The 19,220-nt window shown below is 40.3% G+C and overlaps 2 protein-coding genes across 3 annotated transcripts; one reads left to right on the plus strand and one right to left on the minus strand.

Moving 5' to 3' along the window:
- Nucleotides 1-3,070: 3,070 nt before the first annotated feature.
- Nucleotides 3,071-13,067, minus strand: aifm5 (apoptosis inducing factor mitochondria associated 5). The gene is made up of 19 exons (XM_048237978.1): nt 12,817-13,067; nt 12,227-12,317; nt 11,662-11,771; nt 10,970-11,079; nt 10,338-10,382; nt 10,023-10,104; nt 9,094-9,206; nt 8,642-8,728; nt 8,283-8,374; nt 8,054-8,184; nt 7,663-7,778; nt 7,469-7,540; nt 5,609-5,672; nt 5,421-5,497; nt 5,218-5,335; nt 4,609-4,707; nt 4,240-4,315; nt 3,932-4,036; nt 3,071-3,664 (listed from the first exon to the last, which is right to left on the minus strand). Exons 1-19 carry the CDS (start codon nt 12,833-12,835, stop codon nt 3,616-3,618), a joined length of 1,656 nt encoding a protein of 551 aa, XP_048093935.1. The 5' UTR covers nt 12,836-13,067; the 3' UTR covers nt 3,071-3,615.
- A 262-nt stretch (nt 13,068-13,329) lies between these two features.
- Nucleotides 13,330-19,021, plus strand: LOC125291299 (TLC domain-containing protein 2-like). 2 transcript variants are annotated; one of them, XM_048237977.1, is made up of 4 exons: nt 13,330-13,408; nt 14,386-14,468; nt 14,690-14,772; nt 17,830-19,021. In XM_048237977.1, the coding sequence occupies exons 2-4, from the start codon at nt 14,405-14,407 to the stop codon at nt 18,208-18,210; spliced, it is 528 nt and encodes a 175-aa protein (XP_048093934.1). In that variant the 5' UTR covers nt 13,330-13,408; nt 14,386-14,404; the 3' UTR covers nt 18,211-19,021. The 2 variants fall into 2 exon arrangements, with proteins under 2 accessions (XP_048093934.1, XP_048093933.1); XM_048237976.1 differs by lacking the exon at nt 13,330-13,408 and adding an exon at nt 13,695-14,200.
- The last annotated feature ends 199 nt before the right edge of the window (nt 19,022-19,220 follow it).

Below are 19,220 nucleotides of genomic sequence, written 5' to 3' on the forward strand. Positions count from 1 at the left end.
TGATACAAGACCAAAGTAGAGACAATGTATTTAAAATGAGTACACTTGAAGATGATCGTGTTCCCTAATCTGGAAAATCTAGGTATGTTGTGGTGTTCTGAATATGGGTTTACATTGGACGCCAAGCAATTCTCCAACAGAGGGAGCCAAGTGGCTTTGCATTGAAATTATTTGAATAGCAAAGGCATTGTCATTACCTTACATCATAGCACTAAATTGTCTAAAATGAGGTTCAAATTGTTCAATTGTTCAAACTGATGTCTAAGATTAAAAAACACAACAAATCAAAATTCAGCAATATTTATTTTCTAACCTTCCATTTACATTTTTATCTTTTCAAACTTTGGTTGGAAAAAACAAAACAAATCGCCTCCGTAATTAATTTAATGAAAACCAATTTGCTCAATCAAAGTGTTTTCGCTGAAAGCCATACATATCAACTACAAGAAGTGTAGCCTACAGTAGATGCACTTTATTTGATTACAAAATAAACAGTCATAATAGTGCATATTGACCCTACTGCTTATCACCAGTGTGAGATGATGTATTCTTCACTAGTTATGATTGTGTATATAAATGGAACACTTTTGTGATGTAAAAAACAATGAATAAGATCAGATTACTTTTTTGCAGAGGTGGTCTCTGTGTTCTTGGAGATAAAATGTCAATAATTCCAAGTGTAAACATATGATCAAAATACAGTAATAGCATATTATTATCAGATGTTTGTTATGTTTTATAATTAACATATCATTCAGTACAAAACCCATATGAAAAAGGTGGATAATTTGGCTAGCCAACACCCCATTAATTTCACATACATTTCAGTCATGCAATGTATCATAAGCACTAGACAAGGCTGCTGCCAACAAAAGTAGCACATTTTGACCTGTTTTAAAATTGATTTAACTTTTTATTGATGCCAGTAAGGATGGATTAAAGTATTTATTTGTGACATTTTAACCTCGGATGCATGAATAAAAACTGATAGAAATGATACAGAAGTCTGAACAAAACACTGAACAAAATGCTGGATCAGGAGAATAACAAATACTGATATCTACTTAAGTAGGCCACTTACTTTCTGTCTCAGGTCACTTGGACTACTTTGCTACAGAACTGCAAGATGTGTACTAATTACACACAGATGCCAAAACTCTTTTTTTGGATGTTACCTTTTTGTGATATGCAAACCAACAAATGTTATTTAAATATATATTCTGACCCTCCTCCCCACCTATATCCTCCCATCTTAAAGGTACAATATATATAATAAGACACCCCTACCCCCGGCTAACACCATGGTGCAAAGATTGAGACGCTTATATAGCCTATTGTATATTTAATTTTTTGTATAAAAAATAAATAAATCAGATATCCATCAGTTAAATTGTTTTTACATTTGAGAAACTAACATTTTCAATTTTGTTTAATCGTACTGATCAGTTAAAATGTTTTTTGATCAGAGCCAACAGATCAATCTGACTGGATCAAATATATTTCAGCTAATGTGTGTTGTTTCATTCTTTGGATTGGTGCATTTGATGTTAAGCTGCATGTCCACTGTATTAGTAATTAAGCTAGCTATTCCTTCCTACATACACACTAAACAATAAGCCCTGACCATACGTACATAAACAAGGCCATAAACCCATCATCTAATAGATTAGTTACACGTTACTATGATATAAGAGCACTGCCATACTTACAATGAGTAGTACTTAGTTGTTTAAGTATCTCCTTCCATGTTTCACCCTAAACCCATGCTCCCCTTGGCCACCCTGTCCGCTGCCCTTTAAGATAGCTAAAAAGCTTAAATGCTTGAGATCTTAAATAAAGACCTAGAGGTCTGCTTGCCATGACTAAGTTAATGTAACATATATATTTATATCAATTGATCTTGTTGCAGACACTAATGGAGACCTAGATGTCTTTCAATTATATAAATGTTTCATGTAATCTTAGGCCTCCTCCACCTTGGAGAAACTATTTATTTACTCCTGCAAAGGAAGAGGAGGAAAACATGTGCAAAGGTAGTGATGCACTGCTCTGAGTCTACTTGGGGTAGTGATGCACTGCTCTGAGTCTACTTGGGGTAGTGATGCACTGCTCTGAGTCTACTTGGGGTAGTGATGCACTGCTCTGAGTCTACTTGGGGTAGTGATGCACTGCTCTAAGTCTACTTGGGGTAGTGATGCACTGCTCTGAGTCTACTTGGGGTAGTGATGCACTGCTCTGAGTCTACTTGGGGTGGGGAGTGTGACATCATTTAGGGCCTAGCTCACTAACAGACAGCTATTGCCTGTACAGTATTGTACTGAGGGGAGGGTATGCACATTATGGCAGAAGTATAGCAGCATGCAGTGCATTTGCTTTGACAAAATACCAACTTCCCATAACTCTAATGAAATTCTGCCCTTTGAATTAGTGGACACACACAAAACAAAATGTCTTCTCGTCACAAATGCTAGTTTTAATGAGCTGTTTTTAAAGGTTAATTAAAATGCGGAGAATCTACAGAACAGAGAGTAATTTCATAGGCTGATTCCCCTGCGCCAATGCAAAAGTAGTGACAATGATGTGGACAGATCCTAGCATCTATCGTCTTTTAAAAACAAAAACAACAAAACAATGGTGGTTTGATTCTGCTGCGTCATGATACTGATACTCACAAGTCATAGAGACTGACACAAGACTGAGGTATGGAGTTGACCCTGAATCAGTCACTGTAAGCAGAGAGAGGACTGACATTTTCCTGTCTGAGACAACATGACACAAACACACCCCACGAATGGCACAGAGTGACACACTCACAGACAAGAGTGCTATAAAAACGAGTGTGCATATGAAGGGTTCAGATGCAAAAGCCTCTAAATGCCACCTATGTCAAAAATGAGATAAAGATGGTGAGGGGATGCTCTCCACACATAGTATACGCTAATCAAATAATTTAACTTCTAAACCCACTAAATACCACTCCTTTCCTGGTCTGAAATATCGATTTATAGGCAAAAACCTATAGGAGCCTGAATTTAAATGCTCATTTAAAAGAAAAGTGGTCAGACGGATTTAGAGGGTTTTGCATCTGAACTCTTCATATGTGTGTGTAAGAGGGGACAGAGAAGGAGAGAAAAAGAGAGGCAGCACAGCAATTTTGATGTAAAGGGCCTCACTTGTTTCGTTTTGGCCTTTTGTGCTGTGCTTGTTCAGTCCTATTGTGTGTTGCCCTTTTTGTCATCGCTGCCAAATCCTGCACCCCTTGCTCATTGATGTGACCCGTAGACCACTGTTTATCTAATCCCCTCTTGTGTTCTGTTTGGGCGTTTTGGTTTACAAGGGCAGCGGTACATGCCGCCAGGGGGGTTTCTACTGTTGTTTTGTCTGCCCTGAAAACAGACTACTGCCATGCGATTCATCCTTATCTATGTGCTATTGGTCAAACAGATAAAAAAGGTTGTGAAATAAGTGTAACACTAAGCTAAATACAATTGCTAGAAAACTCTTAAGAAAGGGACAGGGTGTGTGTGAGGACACAGACTTTGAAATGGAAAGATGAGAGTACAGAGGATCTGGATGAGACTGGGAGGTCAGGAGGAGGAACATTCCAGGCTGGTGTCAAGACAGGTTTAGATCGGGCAGATGCAACCAGGTGAGATCATCAGATCTTTCAAAGACATAAAGTGATTTTAACAGACAATTCATAGATTTTGCAGTTGGAACTGCTGTGCAGAGGCAAAACAAGAGGAAATATTTTTTTCTTTTTAAAATCAAGAATTCACTTTCTGTTTAAATTAGCTTTCATGCATGATAATGTAATTTACATGAACATGTTGATTATATGAGAAGTAAATTAATGAAACCACAAATAAGAGAAAAATAAAAAAGTTAAATATGTCAAATAAAGCCAATAGACTACTTCTAGAATACTTACTCGGCTTCTGCTTTTGAAATGACTTTACCAGTGGCTAACCTCTCTGCAACCACGGAAACTGCAGGGTCAAAGTTCAGCCCTGCAGCGGCCACCACTTGGTCCTCCCTTAGGGATTATGGGTAAATGATGGCAGTTAGTTCTGTCTTAAAAGCATACCTGGGCTATAATATCAGCTTTGAGATGAATTACTATACCAGAAGTGTCAGTAGGCACGTAAACTATATGGAAATGCATGAGCTATCTAAACCCAAAGTAATGCAAATACAGGAGGACAGTTAACCAGACCAAGGTAACTCAATACCACTCACTTGATATATAGTGCGAGGAATTTGGAATGCTCAACTTTTCCTTTTAATACTAAATCAGTGTAGCCCTCCCCAAAACCTGAAAGACAGATAAAAACACTGGTTTTACTCAAAGCATATCAAGTTCTATAATGTAATATATAATATGTAATATAATATATACACACACACACACACATACATATATATATATATATATATATATATATATATATATATATATATATATATATATATATATATATATATAACCCTAACACAGACACACATACTGTACATACATACATACATTCATCAAACACCTGAGTGACCTTAAACACGAACACAACAGCAGCCAGCACCCAGGGATCCCATGGCCCAGCCCACACCCACCTGTGTAACGGATGGTCATGCCCAGGAGGACGGTCCAGTAGAAAGGCACAGAGTCGAACTCCACCTCTTTATGCAGCATGTTCAGGGCTGCCACCCGTCCTGGTAGGACAATAGTCATGTTAAAAGGCACACATGTAGGCCTACAAGTTTTTTATTGGTGTAAAAGCATCTTATTTCTTGTTTTCCTTCATGGTTCTGTAAGGTATGATGATGAGTGGTTTGACTTTCCAACTACACTGATAAAGGAAAATGGAATGGGAATCTAAATCTGTGTAGAAGCTAATGGTTGTGTTACATAAATGCTCCCCTCAGTTTTCCTACCTATGTCCCTACCCTGGCTGACAGATGACTGACAGGCAGTAGGCTATTAGTTGGACATCTCCATGTCTTGATTGGTTTGATGTGAAAAAATAATACAAATTATTGTTTCCTAAATTAAAAACACATTGGGTGTCCTCAGAGAAATCATTTTGTTCACCAGAGATTATTTTTTATAGCTACTGGAATGTGCAGAATAATCTCACCCAGATTTAACGCTTTCTTCACAGAAACAAGTTTGTTGTCCATATGATATGTGACAGGTCTGTGGTGCCTGCTAAACATAGTTACCATGTGCCTGTGCTAGCTGCCAGTGGCCTATGTTTACTTTCTGGTCTTTGGCCATTTTCAGAGGGAATGTTGACAGGTCCCCTGCACAGAAGACGTCCTTTATGTTTGTCCTCATATACTGCAGGGAAGAGGAAACTGTCTGAGCCAAATGTCTTGAGTGGAATCATCCACAATGCTGTCGATAATGAATGGCTCAAGTTTACCTTGTCAACAGGGACGTAGTTCTTTGCATCCATTTTAACGTTACTCCCTTGCAGGCACTCTGAGTTTGGAATGACACCTGCGAAAAAAGTAAGCTTTTGTCAGACTTCATTATTAGTGTAAATAATGTGGCATTTCTGAGAAACTGAAAAGGGGAAAAAAAGCATTGGGCCACACCTCCTATACATACCAATGCCCACTATAAGAATATCAGCAGGGATAACAGTGCCACTTTTCAGGACTATCTCTTTCACCTGGAAGACAGACACCGCAGATGTTGTATGCATGCACAGTATATCTGATAACGTAGGTTTCTTTACCATTGATATATCTGCATGAATGATGCTAATATCTCCATGTTACCACGGATGGTCCTCACATCTGACATTTCTTAAATTCAGATACATTTTCAGATTAATCTTTTGGGCTAGGCAAGGCTAATGGAGATAGACCTTGCAAAGTCTATAGCATGTTGTATGCTGAACAACATAACACACACGTGTTTCCATTTCACACACCTGCAGTCATGCATGTGTGTCTGCACACATGTACAAAGTAACATATGCATTTTTTCACTGCAACATTTTTTAATGAATGAAATTCAACAGATGGTTGAATCCAAAGATGTCTATTTCAAGTGAGGCTTTTGAGCTTAAAGGAATTCACATTATGTCCCATTTAAGAATAATATCAGTCAGATTCTATTGAGTTTCAATAATATTATTTTTTCAGTATCTCTTATTGATTCAGCTGGAGTTGTGAACCATACCAGCTGTAAGCAGTGTTGCTATTTCTTGTTAACTTCCATAAATCTTGGTCCCTATAGGGGCTCACCCACCACTGTCAATGGGCTGTCCATGTGAGCCGTGGCCTACTGGTTAGCGCTTCGGACTTGTAGCTGGAGGGTTGCCGGTTCGAACCCTGACCAGTAAGCCGCGGCTGAAGTGCCCTTGAGCAAGGCACCTAACCCCTCACTGCTCCCCAAGCGCTGCTGTTGTTGCAGGCAGCTCACTGCGCTGGGATTAGTGTGTGCTTCACCTCACTGTATGTTCACTGTGTGCTGAGTGTGTTTCACTAATTCACGGATTGGGATAAATGCAGAGACCAAATTTCCCTCACAGGATCAAAAGAGTATTGCATATACTTACTTAAAAAGAATCTGCATTTTTTTTCTGGAAGTTTCACGATTTGTTAAAGGAACCGTATGTAAGAAATGTATTTCAATTAATTATAAAATGGCCCTGATATATCACTAGACATTAAGAAATCATGTTCATTTCAAATAATTATATCACTGACAACAGTAGTCTGGCCAGGATATTGTCATTTAAAAAGTGAAGTTGCAGCCCTCAACTGATGTTGATGTTGTCATGTTGTGTTTTGGCCTGATGCGCCACTCTCCACCTATCAACCAATCACAAAGTCAGTAGTGTTTCGGCATCCGGGTTGCCAGCTCTGCCAGTCAGGGGGGAGGGGCAGGGGATACACCGCTCTACAGTAATTTGAAAGTGATTGCAGTACCAGTTTTGGCCACAATCATACATACGGTTCCTTTAATACAGCTGGACCATCTACAGCACTAGATTACAGAGCCAAAAAGAGTCCAATTTAAATCAAAAAGGGAGATCCAAGGTCTAACAGGAGCCAAGGAGCAGGACCGGAGCACTCAATGCTTAATGTGTTTTTATTAGTGCAAACTGACTAACGTTTCGACGCCCATGCGTCTTCTTCAGAGTCGTTTGACTTTGGTTTTGACTCTGAAGATTTTTTGCTCCTTGGCTCCTGTTAGACCTTGGATCTCCCTTTTTGACTTCTGCGTCCTGTTCCATGAGCACCAACCAGGCTGAAGCGCAAGTGACCCCCTTCTACAGTCCAATTTAAATGTACTTTTTCAGAGTTCGCAGTCAAATTGTGTTGTAAGTTTAGATTAAATACTCGATAAACTGTTTATAAGTGTAATGTTGTCTATATGACCTCCATGGTAAATAATAATAAAATGCCATTATCTGCATACATTTACCTTCTATGTTTTATGTTTTGTGTTCTTTACCTTCTTGTCTTCCCCTCTGATTTCTGTCACAATGTCATTCATGTAAAATGTCACACCCTTTTCTTCCAGTATCTGAAAGAACAATAACATAACCACAATTCATAATCTTATTATTACAACCCAATAAGTTACTGCCTTAAAAAAGTATATCTTTTTTTTCTTGCTTGGCTTTAGACAATCCTGTGTATACTGACCATCATAGTAATCTTCCCAATATCGGGTCCAAAGGTCCTCTGGTATGGTATTTCGCTGCTACCAATGACGGTGATGCTGAATGCCTTTTCAGTCATGTATGAAGCTATCTCCATGCCTTTACAAACACAAAGACGTCCGTGTGAATGGTGTTCATATATCACATGATGTTCAGCTACAGGTTGTCAAAAGGCATAAATGATGGAACAAGATGGAAATTTCACACCATGGCTCCTGTTGATGTTGCACGTTTAGCAAGTAACACCTTAATTAGCTGAAATGTGCTAACTGTAGGCTGAAAAACGTATAACAATCCTGGATCCCAGTGAAGAGATCAGGTTCAGGTAACTAATAGCTAATAAAACGTAACATCAAAGAGACAGATCAGCGCACCAACAAAGGATGTGCCCACAACAACTATCCTGTTGTTCACGCAGGCATAATGGATTCGTCTGGCATCCTCCGGGGTCTCCAACATCAAGATGTTCTCCAGGTCAGATCCAGGACACTCCAGTCCCTTGGCTCTGAGGAAGAGCATAAACATGAGTTCTGAATCAGCTCAAATCTTATGTCTTTATTGTCTGGATGTTTCACTCTTTTAAACATTGCTTTTGAAACTTACCTACAGCCAGTTGCAATTAAAAGCTGGTCATAACATTGAGTAATGCCATCGTTGAATGTCACCGTTTTCTTATCAGTATTTATTGACATAGCCTGGCAAGACAAATATAATAGAAATTGTTACTCCATAGCAGGTAGATGATGTTCCTTTAGCTCACCTGGTGGAGTCAAATGTTACCTACACCAAGGACATGGCTTGCATACCAGAGAGCATGCATGCTGACAAAAATGTATAACTTTACAATACTCATTTTGGATAAAAGCTTCTGGTAAATGACTAATAATATGTATAAATTGTAACTGACTAATTGATCCTCTTGCTTTTAGTAGGACAGTAACTGTCCTTAAAACAGGGCTTACCTCCTTTCTGAGCCACACTTCTATGTCATACTGATGGAAAAACTCCATTCTTCTCAACAGGATACTGTCACTTTCCACATTCATGACCTGAGGAAGATAACTGACACTCAACTATGACAGCAAACTGATTTACTACAGGCAAATGTACATTAAATGTTTCCAATTGCATTTCCAAGTAAGAGAACCCACATAATCTTAACCACTGCAACGTGCAATATTAAACCTTTATGTCACAATCATAGCATCTACCCACCCTTTAGCAAGCCATTCCCAGTCCCAGTCATACCTTGCCGGGCCCCCCCATACCTTGCGGCCCCCCCAGTCCTTGCCCAGTCCTTCGACCCCGGCCCCCCCTTGCCCAGGACCCCCCCCCCATACCTTGCCCAGTCCTTCGACCCCCGGGCCCCCCATACCTTGCCCAGTCCTTCGACCCCCCCCGGGCCCCCCCATACCTTGCTGAGTCGTGTTTTGTCATACGGCAATAGGTCATCTCTTGTCACCATGATGATCCGACCGCCATAGTTCTCTTGCCGCAATGTTTCAGCACACACCAAAGAGGCACACCCTACACTTCCACACAAAATGAGTTGAAATGAGATGGAGATATGGCACTAATAACATAGCTACCCCATATGTGTTTTGGCCGTGTCAAAAATCAAGCATGCTTATGAGAAATATAGGAAAAACACACATAACCACAGACTTTTTATGTCTATAGCTAGCCTAGAAATCTAGACGCGCCCCTAGTGGCCGCAAATTACATTTGCTGCCAGGGCTAGTTTAGCAACTCTCCGTTGGCTTGTGAGCTCCAGAAATCGAAACTTAATCAGGCCAATGAAATCGTGTATAGAGTCGTTAGGTGGGCTTAACATAATGATTGATGGCAGAGTTGCAACGGTTTGGCTTGAATTCCCTGCTACTTGAAAACAAATAAGATGGATGTTGCTGCTGGCGAACAGTGGGACCACGAGTTAAGCTTTTATTAAGTGGGCAAACGTTTGAACTAGCCAACTAGCTCCGCTGGTGGGAAACGCATGGGACTCATAAGCTGCCACTGTCCCTATTATGCGTGCAGAGGGAATTTGAAAGACAACTGATTATCCCGCCCCTCGGACTGAGCACTGCGAACGGTGAGTGTCCAGACCCTACATTTTAATGTGGGTCTGGCTCGTCAGGCTAGTCTATAGCAGTTAAGCCAAACAGAAAAACAATCATCATTCAATTACCATCTGGTATTGTTTAGAATGTCTGATTCATCCTATTAAACAAAAAACTTAATCCATGTGTAGTTCCTGTTTTACAGAAGTAGTTTACACACACACACACACACACACACACACACACACACAGTAAAGAGCATAAACAATGATTCCATTCTCACCTCCACCTAACAGTATGACGGTGTGGGAGACTTCAGGAACTCTGGTGCCCATCGGCTTTAGCCGTTTGTTCTGTTCCAGAGACTAAAGACAGCAGTTCTTTTACACACAGCATATTACACCCATTATAGAGTTTTAACACTGCACACACAGAGCTAAACTCCAATGCTGTTAGGAATCCAGTGATCTGTCTCAGTCACCCCCACACTCCCTCATAACAACACAAGTATGCTTCAGTATAAAACTGCTTCCATCCTCTAAATGCTTATGCTTCTAACTGAAATTGCTTAAAATACAACTAAAGGATGAGGAATTACCTTTTTGTTGATCGATACATATACTTTACTATTCTCGACTTTCACCTGAATGAAAAAAAGGAGAACATTGTCACAATGCCAGGCACTGTATTACTCCATGCATGTTAAAACAGTGAAAAACTACTGAAATTTCAAATATTCATCACGAGATGATCATGTTTCATCTATAAACTCTCTGTTAGAAACTAGTCCTGAAATGACATCATGAAATAGTTCTCTGAATGACAGACATCAATACCACCACTATTGGTCAGGTCAGTCATTCAAGAAACATGTTATTCAACCAATATTCTTCAAAACCATATCAATGTCCACAGTCCTCTACTTGATGTGTTACAGGAATACTATCAGTAATGGGTTACCTCCTTACATCTTAACCAATCTGCTTCATCCTTCATTTTTAAATCAATAAAACATATATTGTAGCAGTGCATGACAGGTAGAGATGCAGTTAAAAAAAAGTTACATATACTGACTGAGTGCTTCATATTTCAGAGTTTGTTCTTTTAAGGTTGTATTTTGATGCATGGATCTGTTCTGCAAGTGCCTCATGACTATCACAAACGTTTATCTCTGCATACAATATTCTGTACAAGACAAGTCTTAATAAAAAGAACATTGAGTAACAGTGCCTTGTGAGTAGGCAAGCAGTCCATTGCAGGGAACTCCTCCAGATCACCTGTCTTGAGGTCGAAGCAGGACCCATGCCATGGGCAGCGGACCCTATGGTCACCCAGGTAACCTGTGGAGCAATAGGAAAGGAGGGAGAGAAGATTTCCTAAGTAACTATACTGTAAAACTGGAAAGTAGATTGAGATGTGGTGTTTTGACATTTCCTGTCAACATCAAAACTATATTGCTACTCATAGGTTTCATCAGGGCCCTTTCCACAGGTGTATTATTCAAGCACCAAGCAGTCTGCATTCACAATCTAGGTGCTTGATTTTATACACCTGTGGAAAGGGACCTGATGAAACCCATGAATATTTGCAGAGATGGGGAAACCTGGCTTCAGAAAGTAAAAGTCCTACCATGTTTTGGTTCTACCTAAAACCGGTAATTCGCTAAACTACCTGGTTGAAGGGTTAAGCTAATATTAATCAGCTGTTTATTACTGAATGGTTTAAACAAATATGTGGAAGGACTTTTACTTTTAAAGACGGATTTCCCCCATCTCTGTCATATTGAGGAAGTTAGTTAAAGTCTATATGTGTAGAATATCCTTCTGTCCTGAAACAAATGTGAGGAACAACACTTCAAATCCCATACATTTCATAGCATTCCAACCATAACATACATGTGTTTGCCTGAAGGCTTTATGTACCTCTGCTCAGTGGGGCCCCATAGTGGGTGCATTGGTTGCCAACTGCATAGTAAACCCCCTCACAGCGTGCCAACAGGACATTATGGTGACCAACTTCAACCTCCATCATCCTGCGTGAAAGCAAGAACATGCACTATAACTGGCAATCTCCAAGAGACACCCTCTCCACCCTACTTTTTTACAAGAATGTTTGTAAAAGCATTGAATTATATTAAACTGTTTAGAGTCAATGCCTGCAATGGCGCCATCAACCTAAAAAGATGTTAAAGTGGGCTGCAATAATATTTAATTTCCCCATACAATCTGAACAGAAGGAAGAGGTACTCAAAAATGTTAATGTTATTTATTTTCACTTGGGACAAATGAATAATTCACCTCCTGGGTCATGTATTTACAACATTTAAACCATAAATGCATTTGTCTCTTTGCCTCAACGTTGGTCAGATAGAAAAACTCTGAAAATCTGCCTGTCTGTGCTGAAAACTTTTTTTCTGTCTGTTTTGCAAAGCTGTGAGTTGATCTAAGGTCTGTATGCCTGAAAACCTTCCTTGTCTATGGGCCTTACTGTCCATCTTGGAGCTCTGACTCCAGACACACAGCCTCGGTGACCTCCTCGGGCTCCTCAGGGTCAACGTCTGGCACAGGGTTGGTCTGGCCTATAGGGGCACACATGAGACCAGCACAGCATTTGACATCTGACACTGTTGCATAATGCACACAATAGTGACCATGAGATTAACGGTTCAACATAGAACACTTTAACTAACATACCATGACAAAGAGGGGAAAAAAAAACATTTATCACAAGTAAATACAATAAATATATAAATAGCAGAGAATTTTAGTGCAGATAACACCATGTTGGCTGAATTAGAAAATACATAACATGTGACCATTTATGTGACCAAGAGCCTTTAGATATAATACATTGTTGTATTTCTACATCATATTTCAAAAGGTCCATTTGTGGCCACAGTTGCCAAAGTCTGCCATATTGTAGCCTAGTGGATGCAAATCAGGAAAATACACATTTCTGCATCGAAATGATTGCCTATGGGAACAGGGTATTTAGCATATAGACAAGTTAATACAGTTATGGAAGAGAAGCACTTAAGTGGTTGTCAATTACTTTAAACAAAATACCAGAATACTTACTTGATTGTCTTGCAGACATTTCAGTTTGTAAATAATTTCAGTGTCTTTTTTAAAAATCCTTATCACCAGTCGATTTGATTTCAGTAGAAGGAAATCTCGCATCTAGGCTTTTACGTGGCCGAGGTTTAATCTCTATTAAACGAATGTAACTGGAGGAAATTTAAGTCCATAACCTCGGCATCCACAGTGCTCTGCTACACACCTCATGGCCGGGGTATACACTGGGAATTTGTTGAAACATGAATTTGGCTGGCAAATTTAAGTCCACGTATGATAAGCTCGCGGATGGAGGTGCTTCACTCTTAGAAATCCATTGACCGAGACCCGAAGTCTGTACTCCGTAGAGTGGTAGGCCTACTTTGAATCAGAAAGTGAACATTGCTGAATAGCACGGGGCAATTTCCCAGCAGCACAAAAACAGACTTCAGAATGGCTGACGAGGCAACCAGCTACAACAATGGTGAGCGTTTAGAACAAAGTACGTGACACTGCACATCTTGCGTAAACTACACCGATGTGTTCATTTGCATCTTGCTTCAGTGTGACGTTTGACAGTATGTTGGACTATCAGAGGTTACTTGTAAAGAAACAGGTAAGGTTAAATTCACACGTGAGTCAAAATACTATAGTGATGATGGCATCACATCACGCTTGGTGCCCAACTAAACCTAAAGTGTCAAATGTGATAACGTAGCCTATAGGCTACATTGCCCAAACTACATCATCTGTAAAACATCCTGTAACTCACAACTGTAAAGCGAGAACCTGAAGAACTCGCACAGCTTTCAGTTAAGATAATGCATGCCCCCTGGTGACGAATGCAGTGATAAGAAAATATCATTAGTCGTGCGAGCCACGAGGATCTTATCAGAGGGGGTGGAGAATAACTCCTCTTTACTTGAAGTTGAGTTTAATGAAGCAACCATTCCAGTGTTGCATGGCTACACGTTGAATGGATATTCGATTTTGGGATAAGCTTCTTTAAAGGCAGTTTTCTTCGTGTCAGTTGTTATTTTTAGAACTGACGGGAGCCCTTTAAGTTAGGCCTACTGCAAAAGAAATGGAGAAAATAGCCCCAATAGTCTTTTGTGATTAGTTAGTCGCACCACGTAGTGTCGCCAAAGTTAATGTAGGTTACAACTAGCGTACAACTTATTACTGCTACTTCTAAAAAGTGGAAGATCACAGAAACGTAAAAAGAAGCGTTCTTTGAGATAATGGATATCGGTATTGTTTTTGGGTCCGTTGGTGCGTTCAAACTTATGAATGCAGCGCTAAATCGTCTGACAGTTCCTGCTGCTGCGCGCAGGAACACGTGGAGATGGAGAAACATATTTACATCATTAATTCATAGTATGTTGACGGGAGTTTGGGCTGTATTTTGGTAGGTATCATTTATTTATACTACAGTACATGTACGTATTGTTTTCTAATAAATCTGTACATGATAACAATATCGTACAACATTGAGAAATAGTTACTTTTCTCTCTCCACACAGTACGTGAATTCAGTTGGAGTGTTTTGCAACCCTCATTGGTTCTATAGTTTTTACCTTATATTTTCTACAGTTTCTATCAGCATCCTGAAATGACAGAAGATCTCATATCAACACACTCTGCCCTCTCTCATACCCTAGTGTCAGTTTCTACAGGTATGTAGAAATTTGTGTAGCCCAGTAATTAAATATTCAATTATATTAGATTACTAGTAGGCAGTGTGTCTTGCTATGTAGGCGGCAACTTGGGCAGGGTGGACCAACAATCTCCACTTCTTAGGTGTTAAGGACAAGGCATTGTTGCTGTGGATAACATGTAGTAGATAAAGCAACAATATGCCTTTTTGTACTTATATAGTTCCATATTTGTTTTCAAGGTTATTTCATCCATGACTTCATGGACAATGTCCTCAACCAGAAGCTCAGTGCAGGCTGGGAAGTCCTATGTCACCATTTCGTGGTAAGATTGCATACTGTGTCTACATTGCATTGTAAACATTTTGTCGACTGCAGCTGATTATAGTAACCTGATTGCTGCAGAAAAAGGAGTTAGATGAAGTACATTGGTTACATGAAGTACATTGGTTTAAGTATAAGTATATATACTCTTTTGATCCCGTGAGGGAAATTTGGTCTCTGCATTTATCCCAATCCGTGAATTAGTGAAACACACTCAGCATACAGTGAACACAGTGAGGTGAACAAGCACACACTAATCCCGGCGCAGTGAGCTGCCTGCAACAACAGCAGCGCTCGGGGAGCAGTGAGGGGTTAGGTGCCTTGTTCAAGGGCACTTCAGCCGTGCCTACTGGTCGGGGTTCGAACCGGCCACCCTCCGGCTACAAGTCCGAATCGCTAACCAGTAGGCCACGGCTGCCCTCTTTTAACCTGTGGATGAGTGCAAACGCATTGTGTAGTAGCATACATTTTGGACATGATTGTACATATTAATGTAGTAAAAGGGATGTCTTCTCCCATTCACATTAGTGTGTTCCCCTATGTTTTTTTTGGGCCACACTGAAAAACCCTCTGACCACCCAAACGGCTGTTTGTTTTGGTGTTAAATCCTAACCTGCAGAACCAGTAAATAACCAATATATGTTCTTTTTTTCTCTCTCATTGTAAATGAGTGAAACCCAGCTTGGGCCAAGAGTGTCTTGTGAAAACAAAGGGCTACTTATCTCAATTCACGTGAGAAAGGAAGGACGCAATGGGTGTACATAGAGGCTTGTAATTGACACCTCTGGGATTGCCATCAATTACAAATAGACAAATAAACAACACCACACTCACTCACACTCAGGGGCCGTGCACACGACGCCGGTTTTTGTGAAACCGGTGAGGTTTTGTTAACGGTTACGCCTTGCATGTACACGACGCCGGCAGTTTAGGAGACTGAAACCGATAGCTTTTGAAACCGGCTTCCGAAGTGGGAACTTTTGAAACCGCTGGCTAACTTTCGCCGTGTAGGCGCCTGTAGGTCTTGAAGCCCGGCAACTTTATGACGACATAGCCCCACCTCTCAACTCAGCCACGGCACTCGACCTGACATGTTGCTTGTCAAAACAAACCAAACCATTTATTTATCATATTAAAATGTTTTTCTTTCCCCTGTCATGATTTATGTGCACAATGTAGCTTATCAGCCACAGTCATACTCACTCTCTCTCTCTCTCACTCTCACTCTCACTCTCACACACACACACACACACACACACACACACACACACACACACACACACACAAACATAGTCATAAATGTTTTATGTTTGTATGATAACCCAGACCCATCCACATGTTATATCACTTTTTCAGGTCAAGGGCTTTGTGCCACAAGTTGCAGGTAGTAAAAATATTAAGCTTTTGAAATCTTAAAGGAATCCATGTGATATACATATCTCTGCTTATACATCCCATGTTTTTCTTTACTTTTAAAGATAACTCACAGAACAGTAAGTGTGCCTGTCCTGAGGTCAACATTTTCAGGATGTGACACGTGTGTCATGTTCATCTCTCTCTCTCTCTCTCTCTCTCTCTCTCTCTCTCTCTCTCTCTCTCACACACACACAGACACACACACACACACACTAATCAAAACACAACACTGTGTGCAGTGGAATCTTCCATTATTCCAAGATTGTGTAGCACAACCTCAAAAGGTTAACTTATGTCATGTTTTTCTATATGTCCCCATATACTGAGGTCAGGCACAGATTGTGAAAGTGTATATTTTTACATGTGTTTTGTGCCTCATTGTTTATCAACCAAAACACATCATTAGTTTCACCATCAATTACATATGGTCATTTGAATACATTTTCCAAGCTAAAAGAGTATCCTGGAGGACAGGCCAACCCATTCCCATTTATTTATATTTTTATTTTTCATTTTTCAGAAATTATAGAATAACCACAGGTAGCTACACTCTCCCTCCGTATGGTTCCTGGTTGACTGAAGTACACTGCACAAAAGCTGTCTAAGAATTTCTGTGATTCTGACAAAAGAAGTGGTTTACTGGTTGTTGTGACTCAGAAAAGCACTCGTGTTGACTTCAGGAAGCACAGTCTAAAGTCCTCAGTCACAAGCTGAAAGTATAGAGCAGTGGGACATCAGAACTAGACTGATCCAGTGTTTTTTAGGTTTCCTACGAAAGTAATTTTTGTATGTGCACAGGTTTTACATAACTTGTAATAATCCTAAATCAAAGCCGCATCAGCCCTCACTGCCTGGTGGTTTGACCCCTCTTGCCTCTGTGGAGGTGCTCAAATTGATGATTAACAAAGTGTGTGTGTGTAGGTGCATGCCTGTTTGTGTGTGTGTGTGCAGACATGTGTTTTCTTTGTGTGAAAGAGTGTGTATGTGTGTGTGTGTGTGTGTGTATGACCAGTGACCATGTGTATGACCAGTGACCTTTCATAAATGAGCTGTTAGAAGGTGAGACTAAGTTGCTTAACAGCATGTGATCTCACGAAAGATTCTTTTACACCAATGGCAACTTCAGCTGACCTTGGACTGACCTTTACACAATTATCAGTGTGCCCTATAAGCACTGCTACACAGCTTCAGGTTAATGTATTGTTCAATACTATTGCTTGGTACCGAGTTGTTTTTGGTTGTATTGAGTTTCTTCTTTGAAATTCTTTCATGTGCTAAAGCCTATTCTTAACAGATTTGTGATGTTTACGCAGCCTTTGTAGATTATTGGTTTATTTAGCGTTTCAGGACTGTATCTGTGACCACTCTTACTGTAGAAGAGTAATTTGATTTAACACATAACATACTGTAATGTACTATTAGTGTGTCATTTTGAAGTTTGAAGAGCCAAGTGTTGTAAGCACATTTCATTCTCTCTCTCTCTCTCTCTCTCTCTCTCTCTCTCTCTCTCTCTCTCTCTCTCTCTCTGTGTATGTGTGTGTTTAAAATTCTGAAGATGTAAAGGTACCCAGTATAATCTGCTTTTGAACTATGTCCTGTTGACAGGATAACGAGGATCTCTGCACCCCTTTCACACACACAGGTGGTCACATGCTTCAGCATTGCAGTTCTGACCCGTCAGTACGTTGGCTTCGCTGTAGTGGCCCTGCTAGTGGAGATCAACTCGGTGTTCCTGCATGGGCGACAGCTGGTGCGCATGTCCGGCTGGGCTGCCTCTTCAGGCGCGCTGTGCCGCCTCAACAGCGTGCTTAACCTGGGCACCTTCGTGGCCTTCCGCATCAGCACACTGGCCTGGATGACCCGCTGGCTGGCGCTGAATCGGACGCGGGTACCGCTGCCGTTGTACGCGGTCGGGACTGTAGGCCTGTTGGCCATCATGGTGATGAACGCCGTGCTGTTCTACCGGCTGCTGCGCAGTGACTTCCTCCAGGCTGGCCGAGAAGGAACGAGGAAGGAGAAATGAAGAGACCACTCAGGTGTTTTGATTCCCCTCCAGACAAAGCCTCATCCAAACACATTACAATACACTGCCTACCTTCTAAAATATATTGTATATTGTATGTTTTCATACAGTATAAACCTCAAAAATTAGGCTTAAATATACAGTTCAGTTTATAGATCCATTACTGTACTTTTACTAATGTATATGTTTGTACAGTCTTTAATGGAATTATATTACAGTAAATGTATACTTTATATTCAAAGAACATAAATGCTGTATGTGAGTTCACTTTTGGCATCCATATACTCTAGTATGTAACAGCCACCTCTTCAGAGAAATGTATGTGAAGTTACTGTAATAGGAATACCAGCCCTTAGTAAACACCAAAGAGCTGATGCAGCCTACATTTGAACCACCCATTATTACTTATACTGATATCAGACACTTGCAACCCTGCAACCCATCAAATGGACATGGGTTATTTGAAAAATGCTCAACTTGCAGTAGTTTATATTTAACAAGAGCCTATATCTGGGCTCTGGTGGCATAAGGGATACAGTCATCAAGTTGAAGGTTCACATGCTCACATGGATCTTAGTTAGTTTATTGTAGCTGCTACCCAGAATGCTGTCTCACAGTGTGTCTCACTCAGTGGTGTAGTGGTAAAATAAGAGGTGGGTAAACTAGGAATTCTGTGATCAAAATAAAAAACAAAAAGGCATTCAGAACATGTTTGATAATGAGCCTCCACTATATCCCTGGTCTCACTTTGTGACTTGATTTGACTGTGGACATTTGTTGTGGAAACTTTGTTGAAAACTGTTTTGTCCTACTGACGCTATAGAAGGTGGATTCTGAACAAATACAACATTTTTTTCTTCATATAAGTGTTCTTCTAACACCCTTATTGAAGGTTTTGCACTTTTGCACCTTTTTAGAATTCCTACTTCCAGTAGCTGAAGCCCTTGAGCCAACAAGCCTTGTGAGTGTGTGAGTGTGTTTACCACTAGGGGTCAGCATAACGCCAGGAT

This window comes from Alosa alosa, chromosome 2 (genome assembly GCF_017589495.1).
Source record: "Alosa alosa isolate M-15738 ecotype Scorff River chromosome 2, AALO_Geno_1.1, whole genome shotgun sequence".
NCBI lineage: Eukaryota > Metazoa > Chordata > Actinopteri > Clupeiformes > Clupeidae > Alosa > Alosa alosa.